At 39.2% G+C, this 24,468-nt stretch overlaps 1 protein-coding gene across 1 annotated transcript in view; it reads right to left on the reverse strand.

The window, feature by feature from the left end:
• Positions 1-24,468, reverse strand: part of NKAIN2 (sodium/potassium transporting ATPase interacting 2) — a 986,696-nt gene that overhangs the window by 16,618 nt on the left and 945,610 nt on the right. Inside the window, exon 5 of the mRNA XM_004587217.4 lies at positions 8,456-8,516. Coding sequence (XP_004587274.1) covers positions 8,456-8,516 — 61 coding nt within the window. The remainder of the gene's footprint in view (positions 1-8,455; positions 8,517-24,468) is intronic.

Genomic DNA, 24,468 nt, shown 5'->3' on the forward strand with positions numbered 1-24,468 from the left:
ATGCACAACTGGATGTCATGAAATGGGCACCAGGTAGCATCATTTGCCTAAAGACGAGCATTGATTGTTGTTTTGTGGCTGTTGTCTGGAGAGCTTTTAGAGGCAGTTCAATTTCCTGTGTCAGTTCTTTAACACGCTCTGTTTTTCTTTGGAGATATGACAAAGGGATCCCAGCAACTTCATTTTGTGAGCATCCATGTGCTAAAAACAACCTGTTTTTTCCCCTTCTTTTTCACTGATTTCTTTTTCATGCTATTATCTATGTGACAATAGAGATGGTGGCGTCAGTCACAGCCCACCCACTACAGATGAAATGAGAAACAAAAGATTGTTTCCCCAAACCATTTCTGTGAATGTTGCTGCTTCTGTTTCTTTTCACAGGCTCTGGCTTTCTTTTCTATTTAGTGAGAGTAAAACAACTTGAACATTCTGCATCAGCTGGGTGACTTCAGTTAACACTGCCACAAATGGGTTTTGCGTAAAATACCTCTTTTATTAACTTCAGAAAAAGGTCCTTATTTGCTTATCTGAATACTCTCCCCTCTACATTGAGTTTTTAGAAACAAAGCCATGATAATTCTAAATCAACAGAGAACAGCAAATACATTAATTTCTTCCCCTCACATTTTTACTCGTAAATATCTGATTTACTTAAAAACAATTTATTTTTTTATATGTGTGAAAATTATTACAGAAAGAGGAGTTGCTATAAGAAAAGGCAGAAAGCAGCAAGTTGACCTGAACATTGAAAACATGTGTTTTCTCCTAAGTGAACACAAGAGGGAGCAATTTAACAGTAGGTGAAAAAGAACAGCACAGGCTAATTTGGGGAGACAAAGGAAAAATTAGACATATCGCTGTTAGAGAGTGTTATTGTCACGCAGAGTAACCTGTGTACTCATATGTACGTATGTAGGCATCTTGTTCAGGGGTTGGTCCCTTATTCAGTCTTTTATTTGTATATGTAGGAGCACATCTACCCCCTTTCTTCCATTGATTTAGAAAATGAAAAAAGTGGTCTAACCAGTAGTTAGTTCAAATAAACTGAGACCTAAAGAGGTATCATATTTTCCCAGCAGTTTTCATGTAGTCCAAACATAGTTTTGGAAAGCTTATTGATTAATTCACTGATTTCCAAATACCTCCTAAGATCCCCACAAGGTTGGATATATGCTGGATGCTGACAACACAACAGGCAACAAGACAGATAACACCCTTCAGTAGTCTTTCATGCTGAAGTCATCATTTTGTACTGTACTTCATTGTCAGAAGTTTACAAGTGAACTTGGTGACTCTGGGAAAGTCTATGGTTCTATGTGAAGTTGAGCAAAGCTAGTAGTTTTCTATCATTTAATCGTACAAACACATAGTTCAAAAGAAATCTTATACAGAATTAAATAATGTTAAAGTATATAAATGAAGACTTTCTGGGCTTTGTGGGGAAAAGTTGGGGAAGGCACAAAACGACACCTCCTATTATGTTGGCCCCACTAGGATTCAGCAAAACAACGTTTGAGATTAGTTCCATTCAAAGTCTAGGCCTATAGGCTTTAACAATGTGTGATCCTGTTCCAAGATGAAGATGAAAATGGTTAATTCTGGTTTGTGTGAATCTGGTAGACATGGACAAAAAATCCAAATCATTTTACAATTTGCTAAAACAAAATAAAGGTTTGATTAAAAACACACTAGCAATATATCACTCTTTGATGACTTGAGTATGACACTTGCCAAGCATAGACACAGCCTTTTTCCATTTCTGTCAGCTTGGCTCTCAGGAGCTTGACACCTTTTCTGCTACTGCTTAATTTTTAGAGTGATCTGTGAATAATGGGAAACAAGCTCAGGTCACTCAACTAAATATACAGCATGAGCCTGCAACCCAGACAAGAATGATAGAGAAATGGTAATTGATCTACAAACAAATAGGAGGAATGTTAGCATGAAGGGAGAAAGGGAGGGATGGGAGAGATTGAGACAAGGAGGAAGGAGGGAGAAGAAAAGCAAAGCCAGGAGACATGTAATATGCTTAGCTGTTAGTCGAGAATTAGAATTGAGAATTATAGTATAGTTTTAACTTTGTTGTGTGCTTTCTATGCTTTCTTTGCTAAACCTACATTGCTTTATAAACAGGAGAAAGCATTTTATAAGGGGAGACTACTCCTTCTTTCCCTCTTCATAGGTGAGTGTGATTGTGCTCAGAAAATTTCATTCAAACTCAATGACCTTGAAAAGCTGGAGAAAGGAGTAAAACACACAGAATAGAATTCAATGTAAAGAAGAATAGGTCAGCAGGCTCTACAGAAAAAAATCAAGCAAAACAATAGAAAAGTAATAGCCTCAGAGAAGTGAATTTTTCTTTTAAATGTAAGATTGTATCAGTCTTTAAGATTTTTTTTTTGTTCAATTCCAGTTGATTTAGGAGAGCTCAGTCAGGATTTTATGCATTTGTCCTTGGTTGGTGGGTATCTGCATGTGTCTAACCTCAAGTTTAAACATGTAGAATTCATTTTTCAATATTGCTTTCAAAAGAAATCCCTTAGGATGTTCCTGTTTAAATGACATCCCGTATCTTTCTCCAGCTTATTTCAGTGTTTAATAACATTTTCAAATACTTGGAGTCTGTTAGAGAAGATTGTGACTACATTTGTCCTTTGGTAATCATGGGAGGATTGGTCCCAGGACTCCACACACCAAAGTCCATAGATGCTCAAGTCCTTTTGTAAAAAGGAATATTTGCACATATTCTATGCACACTGTACACTTTAACTTATCTCTAGGTTACTAGATGGACATAATGAAAAGTAGATACCATGTAAACATCTGTACTATAGTTCTTTTTAGAGAGTGATGACAGAAAAAAATGTCCTATGTATTCAGTAGATTAAAGGCTTTTTTTTTTTTTTTTACAGTCCTGCAGTGGTGGTTCAATGGCTAAATCCTCACTTTGCATGTGCCAGGAATCCAGAGGGTGCTGGTTCATGTGCCGGCTAATCCACTTCCCTTCCAGCTCCCTGCTTATGACCTGGGAAAGTAGTAGAGGATGACCCAAAGCCTTGGGAACCCGCAATGTGTGGGAGACTCAGAAGAAGCTTCTGGTTCCCGGCTTCAGATAGACTTTTGTGGCCATCTGAGTAGTGGATCAGCTGATGGAAGATATTTTTCTCTCTCTCCTCCTCTCTGTAAATCTGATCTGCCTTGCCAATAGTAATAAAAATAAATCTTAAGAAAAGAACTTTTTTTTTCTCCCTCAAATACTTTTGGCCCATGGCTGGTTATACCAGTGGACACTAACCCTGTAGATACAGAGAAATGACTATGTTAAGAAAAATGGACCAATTTGTTAGAAAACTGGCATTTTATATTTTGATTATTTAAAAAGAAATTTATAAGAAAACATAATACAGTCTTAAAAGTATTGTGACTTTTTTGATTAATGATATTTTCCATGGCTGCATGGCCTGCTTTTAATTGCCACACCGAGCAAGGCTGATGAAGCATAGAGGTACATGCTCTGTTACTGTACGTGGGTATTGACTATTGCACAGAAGCACCAAGGACTTAGTGAGAGTGAAGAGTTACAGGTCTAATAAAAGGCTCACTAGACCAGGAACCTCAAAACATTTTTTTTTCAGAGAATGTTGTCAAAAAGAAAAAGTAGAAGGGAAAAGAAAAGACTGAGGGCCAAGAAGAAAACGCAGCATGGCTGGTGACAGGTGACTCACTAAAGATTCCTGCCACAAAGCCAGCACAGCCAGGGAGCCTGCTCCCCTGGAAGAAATCTTTTCTCCTAAGACATATCATTGATTTTTCGTGCACAAATATATAAAAGTAGGTTGCTGTGGCTGGCCCGCTCAGTGGGGCCAGGGGTCATGGTGCGTTGTCCAGAGCCAGGGGCTCCTGTGAAGGCAGATCAGTCCACAGCAGGAAATGCTGGCAGGGAACTCCTGCCTGGACAGAAAGCATGGAGCTGTGCCATGCAGTCCAAAAGCCTTAAAATCCCTTACCCATGGCATGTGATAAGGTAGTGAGCATAGGCTAGCTCCACCCTGAGTCTCAGAGATGCTTCCAGATGCCTAGAAAACAGTGTGTGTGCGCACAGACTAGAATATTTCAAGTTTGTGGAAAATGAAATAAAAAGGTAAATTTACATTTATAAAAGTCCTGAAATCTATCAATGTAGTTTTTTTAAATGCATTTTTCTATTAACTATTTGGATATCTTTTATCTTTGAAGATGTTGAAATGGAGCTTATTAAGTCTCCCCAAAATGTGTATGTTGAAAACCTAATCCCCAGTGTAACTGCATTTGAGGATACAGCACTTATTTATTTGTTTTAAAATGTATTTATTCGACTGAGAGAAACAGAGAAAGAGAGAGAGAGAAAGAGAGAATATCTCTCAATTGTTGATTTATTCTTCAAATAACTGTAACAAGCAAAGCTGGGCCAGGCTGAAGCCAGGGGCCAAGAATTCCATCCATGTCTGCTTTATGGGAGTCTGGGACTCAAGACTTGAACTGGGTCTGCATTAGCAAAAAACTGGAGTCAGAATCCAAGAGCTGGAGCCAGGAATTAAACCCAAGGGTTGCAGGTATCCCAAGCAGAGGTTTAATATCTATGCCAAACATCTGTCTTTCCCAAAGAGAGAATTAAAAAAATATCATTAATGATGGAAGAAGTCATAGGATACAATCAAATAGGGTTAGAAAGTAAGAGAAAGTGATGCACAGAAAAGCCTGCAGACACAGCAATAAGGTGCCATCTGCACATCAAGGAAAGATGTCTCTTGATCAACCAAGTCTGCTTACATCTAGATCTTGGACATTCAGCCTGCAGGACTGGGAGAAAATAAAAGTTACCACTGTGTAGTATGCTATTAAGGCAACTTTACTGAGTAATAACCAGAGATGGGATTGGATTATGCTTCCATTCAGCATCTCTGCTCAGAGGGGTACTTCTTCCCTCTGGTAGGCACAGCAGATGGCAGTGGTGCTCTGTGGGTTTGCACAGCCAGCCATCTGCCAGGCTATAGCTCTGGCTGAGATAACTAAAGGATCAGACATGCACAACTTCAAGGTCTAAATGTTTTCACCGGAAAAAAAAACCAATTTGCATTATAGTGTCTGCTATGATCTGAATGTTGTGTTCCTCAAAAATTCATGTGTAGGAATTTGATCACCAAGGTGATTGTGTGCGAATGTGATGGCAAAGGCCTAAAGGACGGGCCTTTAGGAGGTGATTACACATGTCAGGAAGCAGGACCCGTGTGGATCGAATTAGTGTCCTCGTCACAGAGGACCCAGACAGCTGCGTCGGCCCTGCTAGCCTGCAAACACACAGCTAGAAGATGCCATCTATAATCCAGGAAAGTAGCTCTTACCAGAAACTTTACCTAATTTTGACTTTCCATCCTCTAAAACCGTGAGAAATAAATATCTGATGTTCATGATTAACCAGTTTGTGTTACTTTGTTAATAGCAGCATATATAGTCTAAAATGGTTTCACTTTAAATATGACTCAAACTGGGCTCTGGAAAAGCAAATGAAGGCACTGAATGTGCATGCTGCTTAACTTCCAGTTTCAATGATGACATTGGTATTTCATGGAATCCTAGCTTGGATTTTGGTCATGGAGCTTGGCCACTTTCCCAAGCTCCCTGGAGGTGTCTGCCTCTTTTCTCTGGAGTTCCCTGGGGTTGGATGCGCTGTGAGGCTTGATACTGAATAGAGAGCCTCACTGGTTAGCATCACATTCCAGAATATTTTTTTCCAATTACCATATTCACGTTCCTATCTTCAAAGTTCATTATCAGTACCAGTTATATACAACTACAACTAGCCCCTGTACCTCATTAGGCTCCTAGGAATGGAACTGAACTAATTTGGTCAGCAGGTAGTCATCGCATGCTCCTCCCACCAGACTGTTTTTCCTGAGTGTCCCTACAGGAAATTCTGTGTTCTTCCATAGGAGCTGGGCATTAACAAAACTGTGGAATGCTTTCTGTATCCTCTTATCTGTGCATGCCTCACTGTATCTCATCCATGGTAATGTGGTGAAAGAAAAGAAAAGCTGTGGATTAGAGACAACTGTACACTCTTCTTCATTGTAGTACTTTCAGAGATGTTAACAGATAAATGTGTATTCCAAATTTTCAGCATCACACATCTTTGGCTTTAGACTTTTTTTTTAGCAGTGTATCTTGTGGCGCTAATTCTGGGATTCTCTTTGGAAGGTGTCCTCTGTCCTAGAGGTAAACTGATTATTTGTTTCGGAGACTTGATGCATTAGTGAATATCATCTGAAGATAAAAATGCAATGGCATTGTGGAATGAAATCAAATGCTCTCACCTAGGGAAAGCTCAACTTTCGCAGGAAAATTAACCTTCCATCAATTTATGGTTTGACACACAGATGTCAAATAGTAATACATGACCTGTCATGCTCATATCCTTAAACCCCACTTTTATTTTCTCTTCAATAATATTATATTAAATGTTTGAGTGTAAGACACATGTGTTTGCTAGATGTCTTCTCTGGCATTAGGCACCTCAAACTAAAACTCTTCAAGCTGAACTAATTCTATTTCCTCCCACTACATTTTCATCCAGTCTCACAAATCTGCTACCTTTTTCTTACTTTCATCCTTCAGTCCATATGGCAGATCTCGGTACATCAAATACTCTTTCTCCTGTTTCAAGTACTGGTCTTTGTCCGGATTCTTATTATCTTGGATCACAGTCAGTTTCATCATGTCCTAGCTGGTCACTCCCTAATCTTTTACCCTCACAAGTTTTTCCTAGAGACATCACTGTGTGTTTTCTAAAGCATACGCCTGATTATGTTTCTTCGAATTTACAAACTACCAGCCTAGTGATTTGTTCCTGTGCCATACTAAATGAAACCTAAACTCCTTAGTCTGCCATTGCCCATTTTTATAGTAGCTATTCCATACTTGCTTCTTTAGTCTTCTTTGGGTGCCCACTTATAGTACATTCAGTAACCTTGATTTGGCCACTCTACAGATTTTATTGTATGGGTTAAATATCCCTTATGTGAAACGTTGGGACTAGCACCATATAAGATGTCAGATTTTAGAATATTTGCATATACATAATTAGATACACTGAGGATTTGACTCAGATATAAACATGCACTTTACTTATGTTTCAGGTAATTTTATTAAATATTTTTAGGACTATTGTGTTTGGACAGTAATTTTTCACATTGAGTCAGGTGTAGAATTTTACACTTGAGATGTCATGTCAATGTTCAGAAATTATTATATTTAGGAACATTTTAGGATTTAGGTTTTCAAGAAGGAGAAGCTCCACACTTATCTGAAACACCTAATGGAAAGTTCCCATACAAATACAAAGTTCAAAAAAGGCAAGCAATTGTATTATTATTCATCATTATATACCACAAACCTGACATCACACTGGATGCACTGAGATTTTTTTACAAATGCTTATTCAGCAAAAATGTCATCATTTCCTTTTTTTTTGTTTTTTTGTTTATTCATGGATGTGTGTGATTGAAAATATATCTTGAATCATTTATAATGCCTCTTTTTGTCAGTATGGTTAGAAATGAATATGAAACACATTTCTTCAGACTTTTAAAATTTCAAATCATTGTATAAAAGAATAATGGGATCTCACATCACCCTTCTCCGTACCCCAATCTTTCCAAAATCCCATCTTAAAAATATGTTTAGAAAACAAGAAAAAAGACTCCTCTGTGGATCATTCAAAGGCAAATATACATGCAAATCCAGAAAGAGCAGAGGTTCTTTCCCCAATCCTATTTCAGATCGTCAGGAACAAAGAAGGAGTGAAAACTTTTGTCAGCCATGTTTGTAGGAGCAGTGGACTATGGGACCATCTTGAGGCTGGTAAGAGGGACTGCTGTCCAAATGCAAAGCTTGGGTGTTGAAGTTGTGTGTATAAAACTCTAGTGCTACATTTTGCCTTAAATTGTAGGAACAAAAGGGTAAAACAGCATTTGTTTTTTGCACACATTCTTGAATAAACTGACGTCAGTTTTTAAAGAACTTAAGAAATTATTGCGAATTACTGATTTGCAATCTTTGGAGAAATTGAATAGTTATCAACTCCCAATGAATGACTTATAAAAATATTCATGCTAACCATGTTTGGAAAAAACTCCATCTTTCATTTTTCTTCTATATTTTTCACTAGAATTTTTAAAAGAGAAATCTGTTTTAACCTATTTTTTAATGAAATAAGAAGCAAGTTTTCAAAATGGATGAGTCTTCCATTTGTTTCAGCATGTTGAGCTTGTTTACGAAAAACATCCATCCCAATGGCCCAAAGGCTACTTATACATTCTAATGATGTGATGAGTAACATTGTCTAATGAGTAGGAAGGTTAGAATAGGTGGTAAAGAAGAATCTCTGTTGAAAGGAGCAGAAGAGAGCTTTAATACTTACAGCTGTCCTCTTCTTCAGTTATACATTTCACAACATAACAGGCGTAGATGAACCCTGCCAGCTGAAACAAAATAGAAATGCTTTAAATACCGGGCAAAGGCAACAGAACCAGACATCACTGCAACAGTGACATCAAAGACAGGCAGTTTGTGACCAAATTCAGGGCTTCAGAATGAGCCATCAGACTGGATCTTGACTCCACTGTCGATTCTTGATTCAAGTCATGCTAATCAGTTTTACTAATAAGTACATTGCCCTGTATTTCTCTGATTGCTGATCATGTGTAAGCTTTGTTCATTGTCAGGCAATCTGAAACAAATTATGTGAGGTTTGGAAAAAGACAAAAATTACAGCCACTCATGAAAGATTTTAATATTTGCAATTGTGTCAATCAATTGCTAGCTTGCATTTCATTAGGTCAGAGCCAATGATTGTAAAATTGGACTCTCAATCATCAGAAAAGTGCTTTGAGTGAGAATAACGAAGGAGATTCCTTGGCATATTGTATGGAGTCTCTCAGTTTAAAAAAAAAATCAAAACTTTTATTTACAGACCTGTTACCAGGCCCAGGACTTCCTGGGTGTAATTAAAACAACCTCTCACAGGAGAGTGATAAGGTGGATACCTGTAAGTAGTATCGTCACAAAGCACTGGGTTCAGGGTCGTACACACTACATCATTCTTTCTGAAACACTACGAGAGATCGCTCTGCCGGCTGAAATTTGTGCCTGTTAAAGAGCACAGCAAGATCGCTTGATACCTGACTCTTCAGATTGAGTGCTTTTGTATTTCTTCACATTAGCATAACATATATTTGAAAAGAGCAATTATAATTTCCTAATAAACAGGCAGCCTTTTTTCTTTGGGCAGAAACAACCTAGTTTAGGCAGAATTCTTAAAACTATGGATTCAGAACTGTGATGAAGAATACTGATGACATTTCAGACCAGCATTAATCTGGCTGAGGCCTGACCTCACATGATCATATTTGGTGTGGGAAGGGAACATTAGGAAAGGCCGTCCCACACAGGCAGAAAGGCATGGCCACCATTAACCTAATGAAATTGCTCTTCATTAGGTGACGGAGAGTGAACTTACAGTGGATGACAGAGGTATGTTTTAAGTCAGAGACTACACTAACAGGTATTGAATGGGAGTACGACTATTTGGAGATGGAAAGAAATGTTAGAAAATCACCAATTTGGATTTGAGGCAGAAATTTGGTCCCGGTAGATTTTAGCTGTCTTCCAAGGAGAGCTGGCATGGGACAAGACAGTGGTCACCCTGGGACAGAAGTGGAAGCAGCAGAGACCTCACCTGGGGAGGAACAGTTAAGGAAAATCATGTTTTCCGGTGGCTTTTGTTTTTGCATCACTGATAGGGGCCTTTTACTCTCCTAACTACTAATGTGATCCCTGAAACAGTAGAGATTACAGAGCTAAGTAGAATGCTGCTGCTCATTGATCAGCACAATTAGGTTTTCTTAAGTAGTTTTTAGGAACCAACCTAGCATATTTTGGGGGGTGGATATATATTATTTTTTTTCGCAATAAAATAGTGACAATAAGAGCTACTTCTTCAAATAATCAGGATCATGGTTTCTCATTCAATATTAAAATCTATTCATGAAAAAGGGAGAGAGAGAGACTGCCATCTCCTGGACCAATCCTCTAAAATGATGAAATGGGTGGGGTGGAGTGACCAGGACAGGTCTGAGTTGCTGCCAGGAGTAGGGTTGTAATTCTGGCCTCCCAGGTGGGTGACAGAAACTCACATACTTAAACCATAACCTGTTGTTCCTTAAAATCTGCATGAACAGGAATCTGGAGTCAGGAGCAGAGATGGATATCAAATCTAGTCACAACATCCCAATTGATGTTGAAATCAGTATGCCAAATGCGTGCCCTGGGATCATTGTTTACTTGGGCCTTAGTTTTAGAATATAGGGTTCTAGTTAAAGATCAGGTTTGTTTATTTGTTCATTTATTTATTTAAAGAGAACAGGTTGCATATTTCATATATACAAGTTTAAACACATAATTCTTCCCACTGTCTCCCTCCTCTTTCCTACCTTTCATTTTATTCTTTTAAAAAAATTTTGAATTTTAATTTGAAAGGCAGATGTTGCAGAGAAAAAAGGAGAGACAGAGAGAAATGGTCTTCTCTGCATTGTTCATTCCCTGAGTGGCCACAATATCCAGATATGAGTTAATCTGAAGCTGGGAGCTTGGAGCTTCTTCCAGGTCTCTTACACATGTGCAAGGTCCCAAAGATTTGGACGATCCTCTACTGTTTTCCAAAACCATAAACAGAGACCAGTATTGGAAATGAGGCAGCCATGACAAGAATGGGGGCCAATATGGGTTGCTGGTGCCACGGGCAGAGGATTAGCTCACTGCATCACTGGGCAGGCCCCTAATTTTTCTTTTAACCTTTTCAATAACATATTTTCAAAAAACTGTATAATCACAGCCTAATCATCCACTAAATAAAGAATTAAATAAGTAGAAAACAAAAGACCATTAATTTGCAGGAGTATGTAAGAAAGAATCAAATCTCAAGATGTCAGTTTCACCCAAACACATTCTAACTACCACAATATGAGAAAACACATATTTGCCTTCTTGGGTCTGGCTTATTTCATTGAGCTTAATCATCTCCAAATCTCAAACAGCTTATGACTGGATAAAGAATATTTAGTGTAGCTACAAAAAGGAATACTAGTCAGCCATAAAAAAATGGAATCCTGCTTTTATCAAGGATTTTTACTTGAATAAAAAAGAGATTTCCATAAGACTAGAGTAATACTTCTTAATTTCTTTTGATCTATCAGACCTACAAAAATGGTGTTTTCATTGAATTACCCAGTCTCACGGGTGCCTGGTCATTGGTGCTTGGATTTGGTTGGGTTAGTAAATCTATGAATCTATGACATTTCACAAAAGATTGAAAGCTTTCCCAGTAATATTTGGAACTAGACAAAGATGTCAGCTATTGCCACTCCTATTCAACATAGTACTATAAGTCCTCACTAGAGGTAGTAGGCAGGAAAAGGAAATTAAAGGAAGTCAAACTGGAAAAGAGGAAGTCAAACTGTCTGTTTTTCTATGACATGGTTCTATACAGAGGAGAACACAAAGACTCGATAAGGAGACTGCTAAAACTTACAGGAGAGTTTGGTAAAGTGACAGGCTACAAACTAAAGGAACACAAATCAATGGTCCTAGTGTATACAAACAACTCCAGGGATGAAAAAGAACTAGTCAATATGGTACCTTTGAAAATAACAGAGAAAGGGCCCGGCGGCGTGGCCTAGTGGCTAAAGTTCTCGCCTTGAACACCCCGGGATCCCATATGGGCGCCAGTTCTAATTCTGACAGCTCCGCTTCCCATCCAGCTCCCTGCTTGTGCCCTGGGAAAGCAGTCGAGGACGGCCCAAGGCATTGGGACCCTGCATCCATGTGGGAGACCCGGAAGAGGTTCCTGGTTCCCGGCTTCGGATCGGCGCACACCGGCCCGTTGCGGCTCACTTGGGGAGTGAAACATCGGATGGAAGATCTTCCTCTCTGCCTCTCCTCCTCTCTGTATATCCGGCTTTCCAATAATAATAAAATCTTTAAAAAAAAAAAGAAAATAACAGAGAAGACACTTAAATACCTTGAAATAAACCTAACTAAAGATGTGGACTATCTCTATGAGGAAGATTATAAAACATTAAAAAAAATGGAACAAATATACCATGGGAGAAGTATACCATGTTTCTAGATAGGCTTAGTCAACATCATCAAAATGTCCATATTACCAAAAGTAATACACAGATTCAATGCCATACCAATGAAAATTCCAAGAACATTCTTTACAGAGCTGAAAATAATGATGCAAAATTCATCTGGAAACACAAGAAATTACAAATAGCCAAAACTATCTTTAACAATAAGAATCTAGACCAAACCTCTGGGCATATTGTAGGGCAGTAGTGCTCAAAAGAGCCTAGTACCAGTACAGAAACCAAGAAGATCAATGGAGCAGGATGGAAACACCAGAAGAGAGGCCACACTTTTACCGCCAACTAATCTCCAACAAGAGAACAGAAAACAACCGAGGGAAAAAGTTGATATTTTTAACAAATGTTGTTGGGAAAATTGGATAATAGCCTGCAGGAGTAAGAAACAAGATCCTCACCTTTTGCCATACATAAAGACCAAATCTAAATGGATGAAGTATCTAAACCTACACCCAGAAACCATCAACCTATTAGAAGTAAACCTAGGAAACACTGCAAGACAGAGGTGTAGGTAAAGACCTCCTAGGAAAATCATCAAAAGCACAGGCAGTCAAGACCAAGGTAAACAAATGGGACTACATTAAACTAAGAAGCTTCTGCACAGCAAAGGAAACAATCAACAAAGTAAAGAAGCAACAGAGTGAGAGAAAATCTTTGCACACTACACAACAAGTAGGCTGCTAATGTCCAGGATACACCAAAAACTCTAGGAATGTAGAAACAATAAAACAAACCAGTTAAGACATAGGTGAAGGAAATGAGAACTTTTTTTTAAATGAGAATTTTTCAAGGAACTAATTTAAAGGGCTAACAGACATGAAAAATGCACCCCATCCTGGCTCTTTCATCTGCCAGTGTATGTTATGAACTGGCCCAGTCTGGCCCACTCCCAGACCTGACCCACATGTATGCCGGGGTACTGTAATCCAGTCTGGTCTGAACTGTCCCCAGCTTGGGTTTTTGCGCTCACCAGTAGGGACTGCATACTGACAGAGGAGTTTCCCAAGCTGCCCTTTCACATCAGCTCTCAGTCACGGATCTCATGCACACTCGTGGGTGTTTGGCTCAGCCTGACTTGGCCCACCTCCATTCGCAACTTTCACCAGCGGGTATTTCAGCCTTCTCAGATCAGCTCATATCTGTTCTGGCTTCCTCCAGTGGGTGATACAGCTCAGTCCTTCCTGGCACACCCCCAGAATTGGCTTCCATGTGGACTGGTGGGTGCTGCAACCTAGCCTATTCTATCCCATCCCACATTTCCTCTGGCTCTCATGAGCATCAGTGGGTGCTGCAGCCAAGTGCTTCCTATCCTATCCCCATCCCTGGCTTTCATGCAAACTTATTAGTGTCATGGTACAGCCTAACATGACCCACCCCTATCCTGACATTCATTGCAGCTACTATGGTCTAGCTCTGCCACACAGGTCCCCTTGCCCTAACTTTCATGTGTGCCTCTGGGTGGTGGTCAATGGTTGATAGTGGTCAATGGTAGTGATCTCTCGCATGGGTGGTCACTTTGGTCTGACCCAGAAAGGTCCTCTGGTTTCCCTCCTTCAAATTACCTGGTCACAGCCATCTCCCTTATCTGCAAGTGCAGCAGAATTGTCAGTGAAGTCCTCCAGAAGTCCTTACTTACCTGCCGCATTTTCCTTCAGTGGCCCACCGTCCCACATAACCCCAGATACCCTTCCCCCCAGCAATCCAAAGCTTCCGTGCCTGCAGGCATGCAGGCTCCCAAGCCTGGCCTTTTGTTGGGGTAGCATGCTGGCCTGGAGCCCAGCCTGCCTGTCTTAGATCCAGGCATGTGAACACGTCCCCCAGGCCTAGTCTGACAGTTTGGTGTGTCCACTGGTACCCTCACTGTGGTTTTTATTTGCTTTCCCCTGATACGGAGAGAAACTGAGCATGTTTTTGTATAAGTATTAGCCATTTGAAAAATGTCTCATGTTTATAGCAGCACAATTCACAATAGCTAAAATATGGAACCAATCCAGATGCTCATCAAGGGATGAATGAATAAACAAAATAAAAATGTACATATACACTATGGAATACCATTCTGTCACAAAAAGGAATAAAATCTGAACTGTTTGCAAGAAAATGGACCCAACTGTAAATCATTATGCTTAGTGAAATAAGCCAGTCTCCAAAAGACAAATATGTTTCCTCTGATCTTTGGCAACTAATATGCAGAACATAAGAAATGCTGTCTCAGTGAGATTAGCACACTTGGGATTAAATGTTGTATATAGCAGTTGATTATACTATTACACTACTGTGTAACAATGGGGTTTCCATTCTTGTTTTTTTTAGACTTTTATTTTAGTTTAGCTTATTTTCTATTTCCTTTACTTGCCATATCATTACATACATACATACATACGCACATACATACAAACATACGTACACATTTATACAACAGAAAGCTAAGCTTGTTACGGTGGGGTGAAAGCCTCTGCTAGTGTAATAACTTGGGAAAAGCAATAAGTGAGAGAGAGATAAGGAAGCAGGAAGGAGAGTGAGGAGCCCCTATGCTTATCATGAAAAATGTGAAAACTACTAATTTTACAAAAATTTCTAAAAAGATTAAAACTAAATAAATTTAAAAAGAAAAGAAAATCTTGCTAATGAATATTGATGAACTCTGAGATCCAGGGTCAATGAGTTCAAATTTCTCATTAAAGTGTCACTGATTCTTCTTTATTAAGTATACTCTCCAAGAATGCAGCAAAGGCACTGCATTCAGCTCACAAGTGATCTTTTAATTGTATTCAGCTGTGTCCTTTAACAATCAGGGGAGTTCACTTTATATAAAAGTCAATCTTGCTGCATTTCATTACAAAAGCTTGCTGATTAAGAGGACTTTAGCTTTGAAATTGGTCACCTCTCAATGCAAATGAAAATTTGTTTTCCTTAAATTAATTAAGATTCACAAATTCTGCTGTGTTTCAATTTTCCTATACTGTATACATTTCTAATTTAAACACCTTGATAGCAATTTATGAAATTTAACCGTAGGGAAAGTTACTTCTAAAATTCTGAGTGCTACCTATACTATACAGCTCTGTGAATTGCTATCTGGTTACAAAGATGAAAGTTTCGTAACCTTGGCACTACCGACATATTCAGTTTGGTAAGTATTTGGGGGCCTTCAGGATATTCAAGCAGTAATATCTTACAATTGGGACAATAAAAAAGATCTCCAGGTATTACTTTACATTCTTTAAGGTTGTCTTGGTTTAGGGGTCCTGCTTCAGATACAGTCCAAGCCTAAAAGTTGTTGTAATTTTATAGCAATACAAGGAATTCAGATGCAAGTTGAAGTAGATTTAGATAACATTGTCAGGACAGAGGAAGAAAATTGCATGTCTACAAAGCGACAAGGAATTAGCTAGTGTTTTGATGTGTAAGTTCATCAGCCATTACATGTGTTTTAACAACTCAGAGGCAAAGATGGGAGTTGCTTATCCAGAGAGTAGCAGGAACAAAAGTAAGGAGTGGATTGAGATAACAGGCAGCAACTGCACCTCATGAGAACGTTGGGGACTTGTACTACAGAAAAGGAAATCAAAGTTGTGAAGGCAGATTTTGGCCAGAATCACTGGACTTCAAGTGTGTATCAAGTTAAAATCTGACTAGGCCATTTTGCTATAGTATGTTTAAGGAGCTTACTTTGCAAAAATACATTTGTTTTTCACAGAATACAAAGCCTTCCCAATGAGATACTCAACTTCCTTTCTATCCTTATATATTCATAAGCACACACATCATATATAAATATGCATATATATTTATGCTTATATATATTATATTTAAATACTTCCACTTCTTTTTTTTTTATTAATTATTTTGCATTATGTTACAGTTTCATAGGCTCTGGGAATCCCCCCCCATGCCCCTCCCCCCCGGTGGCTTCCTCCACCTTGATGCAGTATTACAGTTCAAATTCAATCAAGATTCTTTCCTTGTAAACATATATCAAGTATAAAGTCCAGCTATTTATTGTCCAGATGGGTTGAACAGTCTCTTGGGGAGACCATTTCTGGTCCGTTGTTAGAGCTGGCAGAATATCATCCCATTCAACCAAGAGTCCCGACATAACATCAACAGCAATTTGCAACATTATGGAATTGACATGGTTGTGAGTAACCAGTGTGTTACAAAAAAAAAAAAAAAAAAAAAAAAGAAAGCAAGTTCTTAACCACAACCTATGATTAGCCCATTGACATTTCAGTTTTAGTTTATATACAGAACCGACTGCTATATACCTTCAAATGGCTATAAGGTACCATTCAGCTGTCTCGTGTCTATTTCATTTTAGAAATACTTCCACTTCTTAGTAGAAATGCATTCTGTTGACTTTCTTTGGTTCGTGGTACTCTGATCTCCATTACATCCTTTGCTTGTGGTATTACATGTGTGTTTATTCACCTTTATTATTTTTTTTAAACATTTATTTACTTTTATTGAAAAGTAAGATATACAGGAAGGAAGAGAGACAGTGAGGAAGATCTTCCTCCCCAAGGGGCTGTAACGGCTAGAGTTGAGCCGATCCAAAGCCAGGAGCTAGGAGCCTCTTCTGAGTCTCCCACATGGGTGCAGGGTCCCAAGGTCTTTGGCCATTCTGGACTGCTTTCCCAGGCCACAGGCAGGGAGCTGGATGGGAAGTGGGGCTGCTAGGACACGAACCAGTGCTGATATGGGATCCTGGCTTGTGCAAGGTGAGGACTTTAGCCACTAGGCTATTGCGCTGGGCCCTGTTTTATATTTTTGATGGAAGTTGTCTTATATTAGAGCAAACATATGATATTTGTCCTTTTGGGATTGGCTCATTTCACTTAACATAATGTTCTTCAGTTTGGCCCATTTGGATGCAAATGATAGAATTTCATTCTTAATAGCTGAGTATTATTCCTTACAGTAGATATATCATCAGGAATTAAAGAAAAAGAAATTTATCTCTACTAAGGAATGAAAGTAGTTTCCTGATGCAACTTGTATCTAGACAACAAAAAAATGTGAAATCTCTACTATTGCCAATACCAATAGTGTCATGACCCATGTAAAGAGCAGAAAGTTGGACCCATCTCTTTTTCATCTCTAATTTTAAGCGGCTCTTGATGCTCTTTGTTAATATGGCTGAGGGGTTGTTTTTCTCATCTGCTTAGGGAATGGCTTTTGTTTCAGTTTGTGTTTTGTTCTGTTTTGTTTCAAATTCAATTAGTTTTGTTGTGAATTTTACCTTTTTTGCACTTCCTGTTCATTAGTGTCTTTTTTCATAAGTCCTTGTAATTCATTAATAGATCATTCATATGAGACATTTTGACTATAAGCACCTCAGGTTGTAAATTTTCCTTTTAACATTGTTTTTTGCTACATCTCAGGGGCACTGATATTCTTGTTTTTATTATTCTTTATTTATTTACTTTTCATTTTTATTATCATTTTATGATACAGTACCATAGGCCCTGGGATTTCCCCTACCTCCTCCCTGAATCCTGCCCACACACTGAGTTCTCCCATATCATTACAACAGCATAGTTCCTCATAGACAGTCATAAGTCCACCACTGCGGGCATGGACAATGGCAGAGAGTGCAGCATCCATTGTCAACACACATCCAGTAGTTTCACTAGGTGTCTATCCTCGATCCAGAAATAGAGATGCACACTGCACCTTATCCTCACATCTGGACATGTCAGTCTCCGCCACACAGTCACTGTAAATCCCAAGTGAAAAGCCACAAAACAAATAACAACAGGAAGAAAGACAAATTTGCAAAATGCCATAAGCGTTAAAAATATACCACTAGATATGATAGTTTCCATTACACAGTTGCTATGCATCCCTTAAATGAAAAGCCACAAAACAAAACCAACAACAGGAAAAAAATAGAAACTTACAATGCCATGAAGTTAAATAACATGCTAGTGAATGATCAATGTGTTGGTGAAGAAATGAAAAAGGAAATCAAGAACTTCCTTAAAGAAAATGATGCTACTGTATGTATGAGTCATGAGAATTTAATGAGAAAAAAGGAGTTATGAAGAAATGATTCTAAAAACAAAACCACCAAAATTCATGAGACATAGTTTCTGCTGATCTTTGTTGGTGAGATATTCTCCTGTAGGCAACAAATAGATGGGTTTTGTGTTTTTAATTCAGTCTAGTAATCTATAATGTTTGATTGATGAGTTTAAGCCATTTACATTCAGGGTTAATATAAACAGGTGGTAATTTGCTCCTGTCATTTAGCAGTTGGTTGTTCATAGATTTAGTCTTCTGTTGTTATTTTACTGGGATGTTCTTCACATTTGCCTTTGGTTTTGGTGGTTGCCATTCCTCCTTTCTGTCAAGAGAACATCTTTCACAAAGTCAACATAAGAATCATTTGTAGGGCAGGTTTGGAAGAGGTATATTCTTTTAACTTCTGTTTACTGTAGAATAATATTATTTCATTTTCAAAGACAAAGGAAAGCTTTGCTAGGTAGGTTATTCTGGGCAGACATTTTTTTGCTTTTAGCATCTGTAATATGTCACTCCATTCTCTTCTGGCCTGTAGAGTTTCCTGTGAGAGGTCAGCTGTGAATTCAATTGCCTATACTCTATAAGCCAATTAATTTTTTTTCAGGAGCACATTTAAGGATCTTTTCCTTATGTTCAATTGAAGAGAGTTTGATTATCATGTGTCCTGGTGAAGATCACTTTTGATCACCCTGTTGGGAGTTCTGTCACCCTCCTGGATATTGTTTCACAATTCTTTCTCCAGTTTAGGTAAATTTTCTTTTATTATTTCATTAAATACATTTTTAAAATCCAGCTTCTCTTTCTGCACCTCCTGGAACTCCCATAACTTTTATATTTGACCTTTTGATAGTGCCTCTCAATTGTTGAACACTTTTATAGCTTGACACAGTTCTGCTTCCAGCTCTCTGTTTTCCAGTGTGACAAGAAGCATCTTCCAAATCTGAGGTCCAGATCTATTTAGGGTGGAACCTGTAGGATGCCACATCATTGCAATTCACTGAGCCCAAAATGAGTTCAATCCCACTTAGTGTATGTACTTCTTGTCCCACAGCCTTTGCCTCTCTGCACAAGATGGCTGCAGATTTGGTTCTACTGGGAATTTGGGTTTTGAAATCCCCCCTGCTCCCGCCATCACCTGTTTTGGGTCTGCTGCTCTGTCTCTGCTCCTGGTAAACTAAACAAACCCACAGAATGTGCAGTTCTCTGCCTGGGTTCACTGCCTGAGCTCCCCATAAACTCCCTTTCCCACCTGATTGTTGGTTGAGTTCTGGCCACCAGTGCAGTTTAGATCACTTCTCACTGAGTGCTGCCAGTGTATCTGGTCACTGCAACACTGCACCATCATCTCCGCTGCTTTCCTGTTGTCCACAGTCTGCAGGTGTCCTTCTACTGTTGGTCTGTCATCTCCTATTTCCTGGAATGTGCCCTCTATGCTTCACCCTGGCTAATGTTTCTTCATCTGTTTAAATATGTTTTTTTTAAAAATATTTATTTATTTTTTTATTGGAAAGGCGGATACAGAGAGGAAGATCTTCCGTCCGATGGTTCACTCCCCAAGTGACTGCAACGGCCGGTGCTGCGCCAATCCGAAGCCAGGAGCCAGGTGTTCTTCTGGGTCTCCCAAGCAGGTGCAAGGTCCGAAGGCTTTGGGCTGTCCTTGACTGCTTTCCCAGGCCATAAACAGGGAGTTGGATGGGAAGCAGGGCCTCCTGGATTAGAACCGGCGCCCATATGGGATCCCGGTGTGCAAGGTGAGGACTTCAACCACTATGCTATCGTGCCAGGCCCTTAAACATGTTTTCACCCCATTCTGCCATCTTGCTTCTCGTTTGTTGTCATTTCCTCAGTGCCACATGGATCATGCAATAGCATCATTTTCTAGAAGGTGGCCTCTGATTTTCCTTTTCATTACTTTAGCGACACATTGGTCATTTTGTAGCATGTTGTTTAACTTCATGTTGATAAATTTTATTCTTTTCTCCCTGTTGTGGATTGTGTTTACTGACCCTGTATGTAAAGGGATCTATAATAGAAGTGTAGCGTAGACTGACATGTTTAGATGTGCAGACATAGTGCAGTATGCATCTCTGCATCCAGACCAAAGGTGGACTCCCAGTGAAACAGTTGAATATATCCTGACAATAGGAGGCTTCACTCGGTGACACTGTCCATGCCTACATGTCAGGAGACACTTTAATATTAGAATGATGGACTTATGACTGTTAATGAAGGACTACCCGTTTTGATACTAGAGAGGAAATCAGTAGGAGGGGAGAGAAATTTGGGAGGAAGACAGGAAATTCCAGAGCCTATGGAACTATATCATAAAATGAAAAAGAAATGATACACACCTGTATGCTTTTTAAATGATAAATAATGAAATGAAACTAAAGTATAATGAACATAAATATATATGCAGTCACTTTTTGTAACAATCATTGCTAGTAGTTTTGATAGTTTTAATTACATTACAGAACTGTCTCTCTCTTTGTCTATTTCATCTCTCTGAAAGCAAAGAATGACAGTGTCCCACATCTTTCTTTCCCCACTCAGCCTGGCACTCAGAAGAACTGCAAGTTATTTTTTTAGCCTAAATTTAAGTGTTGCTTCCCATGAGAACTGGCAGTTCATTCCTAGTGTAGGTTGTAGGTTAACCTTTTCCTGTGATTGGCCTAGACAGATGGGAAGATTTATAAGAGGGCAAAGGAGAGGTAGAAAGGACATATTTTAGCAGTTCTCAGAACTGGGAGGATGTAGATCATGTTCAGAGAGGAGGCAGTGATCCCAGGTGACAGAAGTGTCTGCCATGGGGTGGGATAACTCATGTTATGACAGTAAATCTGAGTATCTACAATTAAAATCAGATGATATTATTTCATTCCTTATTTAAAGAGGGTTAGAATTATAATTGGAAGATGTGTTTGGCTTTATGCCAGGGAAATGCACCATTATCCACTCGTGGAAATAACTAAGATATTGCAGGTGTTTTAGCCTTGGGGTTTCAAAACAGAGATGAGTCTAAGTTATTCATCTCTTCACTTTTGTGCTTATGATATGATTTGTTCATTTCTAGTTTACCTGACAGGAAATTACATATCATCTTGCTATCATTACTGACTAAAAGGAAATGTTATTTTCTCCATATAAGTAAGTCAGATTACCACTCTTTTTTGTATTCATAAACAAAATTATGAACACATATCCCAGAAATTCACTTAGAAGCCAATACACCAAAGGAAATTGAAGGCTTTTAAAAATGTTTTTTTTTTAAAGATTTTAAAAGATTCAATTGTGATCCAAACATGTAACAATCTTAGGTCTAAATTATTTTATTTCAACCTTTTGCTTCTGGAAATGGTAACGGTACCACCAAAGTACAGTAAAATCTCTGGGCACTGTATGTGATGTCATGGATGGAACAGCATTTGACTCTCCAAAATCATGCAGATGTATTTCTTTCTTAAATATCTATTTATTTTATGTTAAAGGCAGATTTACAGAAAGAAGGAAACACACAACATACAAACCCACACACAGAAAAAGAGAGAGGGAGATATCTTCTATCTACTGATACATTCCCCAAATATATAGAATGCTGGAGATAAGTCCATCAGGAGCTAGTAGCCTGCTGTTTCCACTAGGTCTCCCATGTAGGTGCAGAGGCCCTAGGATCTGAGCCATCCTCCATTGCTTTTCCAGGTCATAAGAAGGAGCTGGATTGAAAGTGCAGCCCCTGGGACATGAACTGGTCCCCACAAGGGATGATGGTACTTCAGGCAGAGGATTAGTGTGCAGCGCCACCTTACCAGTCGCATTGAGGTTACAAACTTGATCGAATATGACCTCTGAGGGGCGGGTTTGGTCTTTGGATGTTTGAGAGATTGTGCTCAGAAGGTAGTTATCAGGGGAGTATTGGTGACTCAGCCTCTTTGTTTTCTGGCTCAGTGTGTGGTTGTTCCTCCACATCTGCTCCACCAATGCCTCTTCTAACAGAGGCTAACGTAAGGGGCCACCTGATCCTTGACTGTGAATCTCCTATCAAATCATTTCCTTCCAAAGTAGTTCCTCTCAGGTATTCAGTTGAAGTGTCGAGATGACTAATGTAGAAAATTGGAACTCTCAAGTGGGGTTATCGCCATTGGCTTCACCTGAATATATGGAGAAGTCTTTAGAATTGAGTTACCACAAGTGGTTGGCAGGGTTTTGATGAACAGGCTAGAGAAAGCTGGAACACTATAAACTGATTTATGTGTGTGATTCTGCTGAGGACTCAGAAGACCAGAATCCTAGTTAGGAGTGTGGGAACGATAAACCATGCTGAGGAGTTTTTAGAAGGAAATGGATAATTGGACTAAAGGGCACCTAGTTTCCACAGTGGCAAACAACTTGATTTTTATTGTGGCCATGTGGTCCATGTTCTGAGATTTCTTTTTCCTTTTCTTTTCTTTTTTTTGTTTTTGGAGGCTGAACTTAAAGATGGACTAGCTTGATGAAGGTTTAAGGTAGCACAATGTCTAGGTTATGAACTGATTATTATTGGCTTATGTTGGTAAGTTTTACAGAGAAAATCAGTACCAAAAGGGAGCAACGCAGAAATACCTGGAATATTTGCAGCTAGATCAAGTAAAGAAGAAAGAGAAAGCTTATTGGGAACTGAAAAGTGAGGTGGAAAAACCATTGCTAATGAGATTAGTGCAAGTAAAAAGAAGTAATGTGCTAATGAACAAGACTGGATGGAAGATCCTGATTGCAGGCCAGAAATGTGCCAGAGAGACTCTTTCATCTCAGTCCCATTTGAGGCCTCACAGAGCTAATTTATCTACAAAGGTTTTTCCAGTGCAGAATCCTTTCAGAAAGGAGCCTTGGAGTGCCATGATCACCTGGGACCAGCTCAAGATTCCGGCTTGCCAGGTTCTGCCCTTGCTCTTGGCAGATGTTGACACTGCTCACATGCCTGCAGTTTTGCAGAATGCAAGAGTTATGTGATTATGGCTGCTTCCATGAAGAGTTCAAAGGAAAGCATGGAGGCCAGGCGCAATTTTAGTACAATGTTGGAGACCACGATGGAACATTGTGTAGTGAAGCTGTGAGATGTATAGCAGAAGATACCTTAGACAAGTGCTGATGCCAGCAACATGAGAGACTTGCCCTAGAAAACTGCAAATTGTGTGCCAGACCAGTCTTGTAAAGCCACTGACAATGACGTTCAGTCTCAGGGAACACCATGCAGGCAAAGATAAGCAGAGCTCCAGAGCATGGAGGCCTCCATTTAGATTTCAAAAAGATACTTTAGGCAATCTGGGACCCCAAGCAGATATTGGTGCCAAGGGTAGAGCTGCCACAATGAGACACCACTAGCGCAATGTCAAGTGGAAATGTGGGGTCAGAGCTGTGGCAGAGTCCCCAGCACCAAATGCTCAGTGGAGCTGCAGAAGTGAGTCTTCTACCTGTGAGAACTGGACCCTGGATTGTAGACAGCAATGCTGGTATGCCCAACACTATAGCAACAGAGCCCCCAACACAATGTGCTCAAGATAATACAGTTGAACTTTAGGATATATTGCTTGTTCCTGTTGTTACTGAGTCTTACTCTGACTTTAAATTCAACTTCCTTTTGGAATTCAGATGTATACCCAGTGCTTATTCTGCCATTATGTCTTCTAAGTAAATAACTTGCTTTGATTGTGCAAGAGTTCATAGCTAAGAGAGCTTGCTTTGTCTCAGGTGAGCCGAACAACTTCGAAACATTAATGTAGCATCAATTTAAAACTTTAGAAATGTAGGGGATGGAATGACTGCATGTTGTAATAAACAACCGAATTTTGAGGTGCCAGGTTAAAATATTAGGGACGGAACTGATCATTGTTCCTCAAATTTACACAGATTTTTAGACTCTTACGTTTTATGCTTGTGGTTAGTGTGTTGAATAGGGACTTAATTATGAGCTCTGAGATTTGGGCTGGGTGAGGGGTCTTTAGATCACTGCGGACTTGTCCTCAGAAGGTAGTTACAAGAGAGTTGGTTATTTTAGCCAAGCTTGGCCTTAGCTTTGGTTCTCTTTCCTGATCTTTGGATAGAAATCACCTAATGGTATCTTTGGTTTATGGGTTGTTTCTGCTCCAAGATGGTACATTTGAGAAAAAAATAAATTCAGATTCACCCAGATCCTTATTGCACCCCAAGGTGCCTAGCTGTTTTGCTT

This window comes from Ochotona princeps, chromosome 1, assembly GCF_030435755.1.
Source record: "Ochotona princeps isolate mOchPri1 chromosome 1, mOchPri1.hap1, whole genome shotgun sequence".
Taxonomy (NCBI): domain Eukaryota; kingdom Metazoa; phylum Chordata; class Mammalia; order Lagomorpha; family Ochotonidae; genus Ochotona; species Ochotona princeps.